General features: G+C 34.8%; 1 protein-coding gene across 4 annotated transcripts in view; it reads right to left on the minus strand.

The window, feature by feature from the left end:
* CGNL1 (cingulin like 1) overlaps positions 1–7,769 on the minus strand; it is a 48,209-nt gene extending 40,440 nt beyond the window's left edge. For 2 of the 4 annotated variants that reach the window (XM_069798126.1, XM_069798128.1), the window contains exons 1-6: positions 6,164–7,769; positions 5,536–5,630; positions 4,506–4,599; positions 3,393–3,494; positions 2,515–2,663; positions 1,874–2,009 (exon numbers count right to left, since the gene is read on the minus strand). In XM_069798126.1, the coding sequence (XP_069654227.1) occupies positions 1,874–2,009; positions 2,515–2,663; positions 3,393–3,494; positions 4,506–4,599; positions 5,536–5,630; positions 6,164–7,750 (2,163 nt within the window). In that variant the 5' untranslated portion in view covers positions 7,751–7,769. The remainder of the gene's footprint in view (positions 1–1,873; positions 2,010–2,514; positions 2,664–3,392; positions 3,495–4,505; positions 4,600–5,535; positions 5,631–6,163) is intronic. The other 2 variants (XM_069798127.1, XM_069798129.1) reach the window with 2 other exon arrangements.
* Between the last annotated feature and the right edge of the window lie 5,913 nt (positions 7,770–13,682).

Consider the following 13,682-nt stretch of genomic DNA (forward strand, 5'->3'; position numbering starts at 1 on the left):
TCATTTCGTACGACCAATGTATTTTTTGCAGCTTTTATAGTAAACTAAAAATTTACTAAATCCTAAGAGTATTAGACGTAGAACGTATAGCTATGTTTTACATAATGGGTCAACGTATCTGATGCTGTAAAACTATGAAAAGATTTTGATGGTGTATGTTATGCTGTCTGTAAATAAAGCAGGAGTCAAACTAAAGTTGCAATTTAACAACTCCCCCAGTCCTACCTTCTGTAGCAAAGAGGTAGATAAGAAGAAAAACCTTTTTTCCCCCACACTGCAAGAGAAGTGAACCCAATGATAATTCCTTGTTGTCTTTTCTGCTGGAAAGAATAAAGAAAGTTGCTTCTGCAAGTGCTGAAGACAAAACAAGTGCTTCCCAACTGAGTCCATGCTTTTACACCCTTCCTCCTCCCACCATGTTCACCCTAGAAGTCATTTCCCCTCTCCAAATTGCTGGGAAGGAAGTGGGCAGTCAGTGCATCTGAAGAATAAATACACACATGCATGTATACAAACACAGAATAAAATAACAGCAACAATCAAAAATGTACAGCTTCAAGAAATATCTAATTTGGTATTTCTCAAGTTGTAAATAATTGCACTTTCAAAAAGAATGTAAACTCCCCCTCTGCTGAAGCAGGATCAGTACATCTAAACCATTCCTGACATACATCATCTATTCTGTCCTTAAAAGCCTACAACGAAAGGGATTCTACTACCATCCCAGATGGCCGTGTTCCACTGTTTAATTATCCATATTGACAGAAAATGTTTACAATGCTTACTTTAAATCTCTGCAGCCAAGTCTCTCATTTCTTACTCTATCCCCACACAACATAGAAAAATTGATCATTATCTCCTTTACAGCAACATTATATAAGATGTGCTTTTGACTCTTCCCTCACTCCTCCATTCAGATTCAAGTCCTCCTTCATAGGTAATGTTTTTCAGTACTATCACCATCATTCCAGACATTGGCCTACTTATGTACAACTTTCAACTGCAGTGCCTGAGATTTAAAACAGTAATTTAAGAGAGTAATCAAATCTCACCTACACAAAATAAGGTAGTTATTCTACTCAGCATGTCTTACATAGAACCATCTTTAATATTCCTGTGATCTATTGTCTATGCTTTTGCTCCCTATTTATTCAGCTTTCATTTCTTAAGCTAGTTCTTTGCACTAGTATTAAGCAAAGTTAATCGTTTTGGTATTACAAAGTATTAAGATAATTCTGAATTCTAATCTTCCTTTTGAACCATTATACACTGATGCTCTTATACACCCTTATCAACAAATTTAATAAGCAGTGTTCTCTATTTCATCATCAGTATATTACTATAACCAGGGCTACAGCCAATTCCTCTTTCATCCCAAGGTGACAGAAAACCCATAACACTCTTGTTCCTCTTCAGACTCTATCCCTTCTCTTCTCCCCCTGGTCCCATCAATAGAGAGTCAACAATTTAGAGACAGCTTTGGTGAGTTGTTTTAATTTTCTTAGTTGAATCTCACCTGGCCTTGCTAATATGTACACCTTCTTTAAACTGATCTTCCATGTTCTGACCCAAAATCCTATCTAATTGTTAAAGCTGAGATGATTATCTGCTAATAGGACTCAGCTGTCCCTCAACCATTATGTTATTTGTTCTCCTATTCTATAAACCAATGGTACTTGTACTTTGTATTCCTTTTAGTGTTAATGTAATTATTATAACATGCTTTCTTAGGTCACCTAATAATGCTATACCATCTTGGACTGAAAGAATGGGAAAAGCTAAGGCATGTATTTCTTCTACCTGTATCTTAGTTCCCACTTTTCATGCAATTCTTCTGACTTTTTCATCCTTCTTCTGGTACTTTATAACTAACCTCAATCAGAACCTCTTTCTCCCCTTCATCAGTATGTTTGGCATTATCCAGTTCATCATGCATCTCAGAGAGCTGGTCTTGAAGATCTCTGATCTCAGTCTGGTGCTGTTCCTGCTCCATCTTCACTTGAAAAAGCCTCAACAGGAAAAATCAGACAGGATTTTTTAATTTGTAAAAATACTAATTTGTTCTTTCAAGTACTAAAAAGATACAAGTATCTATTCCGATGTTCCCCACAAGGGAATGGGATATAATAAGGCAGAAAAATGAAGTGTCAGAGGGGTAAAAATGAGAACTCTCTTAAGTAGATACTTAAGTTGAAAGTTGTATTTTATTTCAAACCTGGTACTATGTTCTTAACTAAAGTATTCAAGTGTTTCCTTAAAGAGTTGAACTATGTATTATGACCGTGAACTATTAAAAGCAATTCACACTAAGAGCAAGACTATAAATTCGGCAATCTTCCTCTTCCAGATATTCTAAAAACATGCCTCTTCTGAACAGTAGAAACATTTCCTATAATAACAAACGTCACTCTGTCTGATTCCCTTAACATATTCTGAAGACACAGGTACTTTTAATCTAAAAGGTTCAAGAAAAGGTACAAATTCCAATGAATAACTTTTCTAGAATTAACTCACTCCTCTAGGTTTTGCCTGAGTTCCTTCTCACTTTCTTCCAGCTGCTTTTTTAAGGCTTCTTTTTCACATATACTTTCATCAAGTTGCAACTGAAGATCTTTCAGGCTTGCTTGTGCAGCATCAATCTCTTCTTTGGAATTTTGCTGATTCTGAATTTTGTACACCAAAAGTTAAGCAAGATAATAGACTAATCATAAATAAATTAAAGGCTCTTTTTTATTATACGAAAGAAGCCATTTCAAGACTTTGGTATTTTTCACTTGTAGAAGTCCTTATTAATTTTATGAATATTAAAAGCTTGGAATGTTTATTAAAACACACAAAGCACTGCTTTTCGATTTTTATTAGAAATGTGAGAAGTGAAGTCTCCTCAGTACTATCTAATCAGTTTCAAGTACATTGATTCTTAACACAGACTCAAAATGCAAACTGAAAGATGCCAAGCTGTTGTTCTCATGTCTTCAGAGCATGGCTGTACTTAATTACTTTGAATTCAGCACTGCAAAAATAATGCTGTAATTAATAAACAGCAGCTACATGAGTAATACAGTGTGTCTCTCACTCCATCTCTGTCTCACTGCAGTCAACAGATTAACATTTACCTCTGCAGATACCTAGGAAATTTTATGTGCATGTGCCTAACATTTTTATTCACTGCTCCAAATTTCTCAAATACTAAGAAGAAAGAGATTTCTTAAAAATGATAACAACGCTATGAGCAACTACACTTAAAACAAAAAGTTGTCTGTAAAACCACAGGTATATCTGCATTAAAAACAATATGAAGCAAAAAAGATTCAGCTGTGTGATCAGTTGTCACTTACTTAAAAAAGTATATTTGAAATAGGCAAAAGCTTTATAGTAACGAAGCACCATACCCTAATTTCTAGATCCAGTTTTTTCTCTAATTCTTCCACTTTCCTTTCAAGTTCTGCTTTTTGTTCCACCAGTGCTTTTACTTCAGCTGAAGAATCCGAAACCTACAATTAGAGATATTTGTTCCCAAAAAGCCAAGATGTTCTTTGACAATTGTTTTTTAAAATCTAAAGTAAAGCTACAAGCAAGGCTAATAAAGTGGAGCATCAAATGCCTGAGCTCACCAGAGACTTTTCATATGGGTCAAGCCAAGCTAATGTTTTCAAAGGAACCATGATTTGATTTTCATAAAACTTCTTGGTAATTGCTCAAGGCATGTTGCCAATAATACAGAAAATATACAAAGCTAAAGAAAAATTCAAATTAATTAAATCACAAGTACTTGGGGCCAAATTTGACTGAGATACCACCAATTACACAAAATGGACATCAAAGGCATGCATGCTCATATGTCAAGACAGATTTTCAAACACTGTTTTTTGGTAATTTCTTAAGATGTGCTTTATATTTTCATTTTGACTAATTATAGCCCAGGATAAAATAATCATCAAAAGTAAGCATTTAATCCTTCTTATGCCATCACTGCAACAACTGGGCATTTCTTCGCTTTGCTTTAAAACTGAAAAAACAGTGCACCATGTAGCAGGAAACAAAAACTTCAGTCGGCAGATTGTCAAATGCTATTATTGTAATATGGCTTTTAAACCATATCCTAGATTACTGCTTTTCTAAATTACAATTAAATTAAAATACTCTCTCCACTTAGATATCTATTTATATCACTATAACAAGAAGATACTCCACCATTATTTTTTAAAGCTACATATGTTAGCTTTTTCTTTGATCCAACAACCTTTTGATGTTCACATTAAGTTTGCATCCGTCTCCTAAAATGTAGAAGCAAAATGTAGCTCTTGTGGTAGACTCCTTTACATTCTTTTTTAATTCTTAACAAATAGATTTCCCATAAGTCACCTCAGTGCATGATTAAAATTAAGCTATACTACTGAGGGACTACAAGAATAGTCTAATTGAAGTCAGTAAGGGGATTCAAATTTTTAAAGCCCTGTTTGAACACTGTATCACTACGAAACAAGCCAAAAAAACCTGTTTACCTGCGTCTTTCCAGCAGCTCTTGACTTTAAAGTCTGAATTTTCTCAAAAACCAAGTTGACTTTCCTCTTTGTCGCATCATCATTATCAGCACTTCTAAAACACAGTACAAGTATACAATGATATGATCAAAGGTACTATTTTGTTAACATCAAAACAAATTCAGTGTCCAAACTATTGGAAATCACCAATATTAAAAAAAAAATCTAATATGAACCAGTCAGAAATTATCTTAACTATGATTTCATTAAACACTTTAAAGAGAGGCTGTTAAACATTAATATTCCAATTTTTTTCTTAAAAAAAATTAAAAAATAAAAAAAAAAATCACTGAACTCTTAATTGCAACTCTCTTCTACAAGACTATAGCTGTGGAAAGACAGGTATTCAGCATGTATATTATTCAAACATACTGAAATTAGGAGTAATTAGTACTAGGTTTTTCAAGTCCCAACTACTGCACCATAAAATAACACTTCAACAGCTCCCAGAACCTGTTACATCAGGAATGCAAAGAAATTTAAGTGCATTATGTATATTTTAATTCATTTCTCCTTCCTTCATCTTTCAATAAAGTTATCATTAGAAAATACCAAGTAAAAGAGTTACAGATGGACAAAGGATTAAATGCACACAGCAACAAGAGAAGCTTCTGTCAAACCTTAAGAAACAACACTTTTTTGTTGTTTAAAAAATCCACAAGCTTAAACTCGCATGAGGTATAATTCTTCATGAGCCTCCATATCACATGAAGTTTAACTCCAGAAGTATTTAACAAGACAAAACATATTCTGATTCACAAATTTCAAGTACATTTAATCAAATGCTGTACAATACCTTATGTAAGTCCTGATTGCCTGGGTATTTTGAGATCCTATAATGCCTTAAAGGACACAGCTGAGATACAGAATTATAAAACAGACATTTCGTTTAATTATAGCTTTGATTTTACAGTTTCACATTTTAAATGTAATAGAAAATAAACATTGAGAAAATAAGTCTCCTCTCCAAAAGTTAACTATGTTTACTAACCCTTCCTTAAGGTAATTGTAAAGTATCTGTTTAGCAGTCTCTTCATTCGTTTGCTGTGCAAGATCTTGCTGGCCTTTTAAGAGATCAGGAGTTGCCTAAAAGGACAAGATAAAATGACAAAAAAATATAATTCTATGAGGATTGTAAATACAACCTGTACAATTGACATTCTCTATTCTATTCTATTCTGAAAACATTTATGTACTGTGGACCTAAAGTTCACAAAGATCCATTGGAGTTTTGGTTTACTGCAAGAATAAAGTGTACTCCACACCAAAAGAAAGAAAACATATTTTTGCATTGAGTTACATACATTTCAGTAGTCCACTTTTGTGCATTTATGGTTAAGAATCATTATAACATCATTTACAATAATCTTCTTTGGCCCCACCATCTACCTTCAACCATACAAGAACAAGCTGTTTTACAAACCACATTTTCTACACATGCAACTACAGGAGTAATTTTTGTATTTATATTTCTCCAGAACAATTCTGCTATCCCATTTGGAAGTATTGTGTGCTAGGAGACTGTTCTAATGAAGAGCAGAAAAATATGTATTTAACAGTATGACAGTTTTAGTACGCTAGAGTGCAAAACACAACTTAAAGAGTAAATTCAAAATTACCTGCATATTAGGGACAGATGAAAATGTTTTTACAGAAATCATCTTGGCTCCTGAATCAGATGGAATTGTGATGCGGTTTGGCAACAACAAAGTAGAAGTAACTGTTCTAACTTCCTCTCTTTTATTCTGTCCTGGGAGTGTAGACGACCTAAACATCAAGCTCTCGGTATCAGCTCCATTTTGTTTATGGTATTGCAAAGAATTGAAATTGCTGTTCTGAGTGGCTTTATCAGGCATTTGCAGTTTTCCAATACTTCGAGCAGAAATCTTCATCTCTTTGGAAGGTGACTTTTGATCTCTGGATAACTGCTTGTAAAGGCAAACTTTAGATGGTCTCAGCAAGTGCTCAGTTGACTTACCCAAGCTTTTACTGAATTCATCTAAATAATCTGAATTTACATCAAGCCCTAATGACAAGGCACTATCAACGCTTCTCGATCTTTTACGATCATCTGGATTAATTCTATTCCTTTTTCCTGACCTACCTCTTCTGTGAGGATCAACTTTCTTATCAAACTTTTCAATTAGCTGATCTACTCCTGGAAGTGAGCCAGTGTCAATATCACGACCAGTTCCAGGCAAAAATGGGATGTATCTTCTGTTTTCATGCCGATTAACATTGTCTGCATAGATGGCATACTCTTGGTCATCAAGTAAAAATCTGTATAAGGAATTTGCAGAAGTGGGAGTAGCTGATGAGGACGATGATCTTCGTGAGTCATCCAATACTGGCCCAGCTGAATCTTGTCTGCGGAAGGGAAGAACATCTGGTCTAGGTTTTCTTGTCTCTGGATAAGCAGTGGGACTAACACATGGGGATCCTCCTGCAGATGAAAATGATTCTGAAACACACACTTTGTTGGGGCTGATCATGCTACTGGGACAATCCAACTGCTGCTTATTTTGGTCTTCTACTTCTAATGACCTATTCAAATACACCTTTTTTGAATTTGCTTTGGTTGGCTCTGCAATATATGTATTTGTTTTTTGTAGGGACAGTACTTTAGATGAGGAAATCCAAGGCTTTGCTTCAGTTTTTTCATCCACAAAAGATTCAGATTTACTGCACACAGAAGACTGGTAATTATCCAAGTTCAAGTTATTTTTTTCAGGATCATAAGGCTGTAAAAGTTCAGGATGTCTTTGAAAGTTCAACAAATTGGAGGATTTCATTGTTCCATCTTTAAAATCTGATACTCCATTTTCCTTTTCATCCAGACTGGTTATCTTTACGCTTTTAAGCATACAGGGTTGCATGTGCTGTGTTCCAGGAAACTTAGTGTGTTCACTGTTTTTGTCCTCCAACTTAAAAGCAGTATTGGAGTCTGTAGCTGGCTTGCTTACAGTCTGAGAAATGACTTGCTGTTCTTTTCCAAAAGGAGGAGGATTTTCTGACAAACATCCTTCCGTATTGTTTAGTACTATGTAAGGATGTCCATCAATTCCTTGGACTCTAATACTGACACCGTAAGAACCTGTCCTAGAATTTTGTGCATTTCTAGTTTTTTGAGTCTCCTCACTTGCGAGTTCAAGAGTGACTTCATACTCCTGCTGCACGTGCTTAAACCCAGCAAAATATGGCTCCATGATTATCAAAGGATTATAGCTGAATAGAAGAAAAATTACAAAAATATCATTGTTTTAAATACTTCCAATTATTTCATTAATTACTTTATTCCACCATTCAATGTAACTATGAAGACTAACAGTTATACGCAGAGAACTCAATATACAAGCTATACAACGCCCAAAGCAAATGCATTGTGATACAAAGACAAATGTCTGACTGACTGATTCTGGATCAATGTAATGTTGTTTTATGACTGTAAATGTTAAGAAATAGCAATGGTTAAGATTACCTACACAGAGTTGGTGCTAGTTGCTTTGGAATCAAATTACTTCAAATATAAGTAATTCTAGTCTAATTTTTTTTGAGTCAAAGCAGCTTTTATTTTGGGTATCTCCACTCTATTTACTGAAAGACTGTACCCTTCACAAATCAATGATCATTTTATAGCCAGCCATATTAACATTTAAACATAAGCCCAGAAGAGCAAAATACAACCAGGCAGTTTTAGGTTAAGAGTTTTAGGTAAGTAAAGCACTGCAAGGAAGGTCGATATCCTCATGCCTTTGAGTTGCGCTTTTATGTACCTGGTTTTCAACATCTGTTTGCAAAGACATCTGAAAATAAACTTTTTAATTTATTATCTCATTGTCATCCATAATAATAAACTTTCCTACAGATTAATTTAACAATCCCCCAACTGTGGGCTTGTTCCAAAAAAACTCCGGTTGCTATTTTAAAACAGATACTTTGCTGAGCAACAGAAATGGAAAAATACTGCTAGAATTTCCAAGGCTGACAGTACCTTTTTCAGTAGCAATAGGAATGCTGACTCCAGCCTATATGTGCCAAAACTGTTACAGTTCTAGAAAACAATAAATGCGCTTTTAATGTTAAATGCCATTCTTTCTTTCTGTAAGAGCTGGTTTTGTGGGTAGTTTTACTTTACTGTCTGTTGCATATTATGAGCCAACTGTCTAGTGGCAGAGGCAAGGCAGTGACAGGAAGAGCTGTGCCTATAAAAGAATGGAACACAAGACTCTGTCAGACTGATGCAAAACCTGGAGGGAATAAACTTTTGAACTGAGCTGGAAGGTTGAGTCATTACTGAAGTCTGACAAAACCAAGATCACTAAACAACGGTGAATAGTCATCAAGAGGACACAGAAACAACAGGATGTCTCAAGGAAAAACAAACCTCTGCAGCCAGTTTCACTCTCCTGCGTATCTCGGCACGGAACATCTCCCTCAAATACTCTAATCAACAGCAGAGTTATCATTTTTTCCTGACAGTGAACTAAAATTTTGGTTCAATATTTATAGTATGCTAGTTTCCACCCAAATCTTCCTTCTAGCAGGACAGCTTCCCTCAAAAAAATCTCTTCTTCTCCCTGAAAACCAACTCCAGCTCCTCCTCAACAGCAGGCTTGCTTCATTTGAAGTAATCAGCGCACGTTTCTCCAAATACAATGCTAGATATCAAGTGATTGTTTTAATGAAGAAAAAAAGCAGTCTCACTGTCAATGTCTTCATTAGATATTAAAAGATTCTGTGAACAAGTTAAATTCACCAAAATTAACTCAGGGGTTAAATTCCCTTAGTAAAGCGAAGTAAATAGACACTACAAATTTGATCTCCATTTAAGACCTCATGGAGTAGGAAGAGAAACAGAACAAGGGAAAAAGCAAAGATGAGCCAGAGAAGGCGAAGGGAAGTGGAAAAATGAAGGAGCAAGAACAATGGAAGGAAAGAGCAAGGACCAATACACTTCATTATCCTGGGCCTCCATTCTATGTATTTCTCCATACTTTTTTTACCTTCTTTTCTGAATACTCAAAACATCTCACATTTATTACACTGTTTCAATGTATAAGCTGAGACAAAAATGACAAAGTAAAAATAGAAGAAGCCAATTATAATCACCCAGAGTCAATGGTCACTGATTTAGTGGGGTTTTGACCAGGGCACTGAAATCAGCTTCTGAGCTCCACTGCTGGTGGCTGAGAAAGCAAAGGAGAAAGAGATAGCACTGTACAGAGTTACAACTTAGAATATACACTGCAAAGGAACGAGACCACACTAAGCTAATGAATGGTTCCTGGAGGTAGGAAAGAAACCAGGCTCTCCACTCTGTTCCTTAAACTGTTCAGTGGGTCAGCTACATTCATCAGTGTCTCAAAATCATTCTATGTTTGCTTAAGGCAACAAAAAGGAAGTCTTTTTAAAAGTTCAAAAGTTGTTTTCAAATAAGGTAAACATTTTGAAGCTTTTATGCTTTCCATTTTTTTATTACTGTTATATTATATGATGTTGACCTGAAGTTACTACTATGGGTAGGTAATGAAATAATAAAAAATAATTTCAAGTTTTAGCAAAATAAAAATTATGAAATAAAGTTTCTCAGACTGCTAAATCAAATCTGCATGATTGTCTAGGGAAAAAGTGTTAACAAGACATGATTTTGTAACTGAAAATTACTAACAAAGAGACTTCAAACAGCCCATGAAAAAAATCAACACAATTCTGTATCTCCTAAAGAGCAAGCAATTGTTTAAAGCGTCTCAATTAGCGGTTTCAGAAAATACAAATTATTCAGAACTCTAACTTTATAAAAAGAAATCTAGTTTGCAGAATACAGTGTGCTGATACTACTCCAAGTAAGTTAAAATCACTCATGGCATATTTGTATGTAACCATGTAAATGAAAAAAAACCATGACATAGTTGGTAGCATACATCCACAGTAGATGAATATGTGAATGTCTTTAAAAAGGCTCTCCCCTTAGCAATTCTAGCAAGATTAGAAATGCCACCAATAAATTTAGACAAATTGCTTAGTATATGAAAGTTTACACTACACTTTAAAGCTGTATGTATTAGCAGACCTATAAAAAGAGTAAAGTTCAGCTGAATTTGCCAATAGTGGCAACAATTAACAAACACAAGAAAAAGTGGTCAATAAAAAGAAACCTAAAACTTAAAAAAAAAGATTCACATCAATCAGCATAAAGAATAGATAAGCAATAAATTACAATATGTCAAATTCAAATGTGACTGCAAAAGCTGTGCTTTCAAACATGTTGCAAAAGTTGCTAAAAATATTAAATAACCAGAAAACAAACAAACAAACAAACCAATCCCAAACCCCTCAAAAACAACCACAAAACACCAAAACCCCTAGTGTATAGTGAAAACAGTACTTTGGCTAATAGCCTACCTTAAATTAACCATTAATGTATTTAATTTGTCTCTAAAACTATAAAGAAATAAGTGTATTTGTCTTCTTCATGTGCATTATGCTAATAAAACACTTGATTTTACTATACAGAAGGATAAAACCTTGTAGAAATCAAAATGCTAAAACAACAATTCTTTAAATAAAACATTTTATCTTCCTGGAACTGTGAAAAAAAATTATATATATAAATCCCCATTACATCTACAAGAAAATAAGACAGCTGGCCCTACCATTCAAATATTTGAAGGCTTTACTTAGAGTTGCTATTTTATAGGATGTCAAGCCACAGTGGATAATACTCCCATGAACTTTATAATATCAAAAAGTTATTTTACAATACACGAGAACACTGGGTTTGCAATATTGTAAACATTTTTAAATTTAAAAAAGCATTGCTGGTTTTCCTCACACACAGCCTTTCTGATGAAAGCCTAAACCCTCTAATGATGTTAATTGTTTAATTACAGTTACAGTCATATTTCTACACACACATTGTACAGTTGGCATCTCAGGCTTTAGCAGGCTTAAAGCAACAGATTAAGATATGAGGACTGAATCTGTTCCTTTCCTGTCAGCCCGCCCCACTCCTCTGAAGGATGTCACTATGTCAAAAATGAGAACACCTGAAAACTCTGATGGTTGAGTATACACCTCAGCCACAAAAATTTGCAGACTGGCATACTCAGGTAAATGCAATCAGCCTTGTGTTACATACTATTAACGATTAAAATTGTGACATCTGATACAGTAGACAAGCTGACAGCTGGGGGCACTGACAGCTACAACTGTCCAGTTTTAATCTTCTTTAAGTCTGCTGAAGCCCTCAAATGTTATGACAGAACAGTTTGTTCACTCCTAAGCTTACAAAAAGAGGTTAGATATTTTAGCAGTAGTTAGGAAGAGATTTTCCCTGTTTGCGGGGCTGCTTGTAGTTACTTATAAAAAAAAATAGAAGTTTTTTTTTAAATAGAGGGTGATATAAATTCTAATTCCACGTTTTCTGCCAAACTAATAATTTTCATTTTAAATAATATAGTCTTGCTAGTAATTTTATTTGCTGTCTCAGAGGAGTTTAAAAATACAGTTTTCAGAAAACGGAAGCAATGATACTGCGTAAATTTTTAATAAGGTAGAAGACTGTCATTCTATTATTTTATAAAATCAGTTCTTATTTCCTATTTGTGAAGCAAATACTATCACAACAGCATATAAAAATTAATCAGGGCATAAGAAATAACTACTTCAATAAATTATTTTCTTTTGAAAATATTCTACTTGCTCAAACAACAGATAATACAGTCAAGGACAAACAACCATCAATATCTTTCAGAGACTGAAAGTTCAGCTGCAGTTTAGAACAATGAAAGTATATTGACATCTTCTGACTGATAACTTCATCTGCTGTTCATACCAAGCCAAATTTTATTGAGCAGCAAAGTTTCACCTGAAAACTTGCGAACAGTCCAGAAAAGAAGTAGCCTGATTTTCTATAGTTATACCATATAAACTTAAACAGCTGGATTTTCTGATCAACAAGTTCAGTAAATCCAGCCATGGTCTAGAGCAAGTCCAAAAGGACACATAATTAAAGGAAACACAGTCAGGCACAAACAAAGCAAATTCACTCCACTAGGTAACACATTGTTTTACAAATATCATTGGAGTGTATTCACTGTATGCCCCAGACAAGTTATTTTATTTGAAATTTCAACAGAAGAGTAATTTTCAATCAAATATCTCCTTGAAAACTGCAAGAGCTGAAAGAAACTGACTCAATGAGTTTACCATAGACTCTGCCTGAGCCTGCAGGCCTAAGACTTTTTATCTACATAGCTACTTCCTCACTCTGAAACCCCATGAAAACTATGTGTACTCCCTGTGTGGTCACATCCAGTTTCATCAGGCTACAGGATCAAGCTCTTTAAAAAGTTCCAAATACACTGGTTTGAAAGAGTCTTACTTCACTTCAACGTTGTATGTTACCAACTGACTTAAAAAATGTAGGCCTAACACACTATCCCCAAAAGCAACAGTTCTAGCACCCCATTATCTCAGCTTGTACAATCCTCCCTGCTCCTTTTGTGAGCCAGCAACCATGCAGCCACACAGCGTTACTGATCCAGCAAAAAAATGAGCAGTTTTCTATCAGACCAACAAGTAAGGCACCAGGGAATGATGGGATCACCTATTTTGGCAGCAACATGGCCTTGGACTGCTTGAGGCAATCACAAAATTCCAAACCGAATTTGTGTTTTAACTCCATTTTCAGGGACAGAAACCTTTAAAAACTTTTGTGAACAAACAAAATTGGCACTCAAAGCTGTTCAGGCCTTTCAGTTTGGGGATTTCTTTTTAAAATAAGCCTTCATAAAGGTGTTTAAACATTCATTTTAAATACTGGCCTCCAGTGGGTATGAAAATCCCGTATTTTATCATTACTCAGAAGTGGTTTCATTTTTCTGAACAACTTATTTTTGCCAAAAATAGAAACTATGACATTTTTGTTTATAAAGAGAACTTGTCAGCAGAGGTTCTCATGTCTGAAAATCCGATACTCTGCATGTTCTTCTGTAGCAGTTTGTTCTTCAGTGGTAATATGATACTTTACAAAGAACCACAGGAGAGGAATACTGAAGTTTTAACAGGTCAAAAACACTTTTTAAAAAACACCTCCAAAACATTTCCTTTCACAGCTATCTTAAAGCTAGCTACCAG

The sequence above is a fragment of the Haliaeetus albicilla genome, chromosome 12, assembly GCF_947461875.1.
Source record: "Haliaeetus albicilla chromosome 12, bHalAlb1.1, whole genome shotgun sequence".
Taxonomy (NCBI): domain Eukaryota; kingdom Metazoa; phylum Chordata; class Aves; order Accipitriformes; family Accipitridae; genus Haliaeetus; species Haliaeetus albicilla.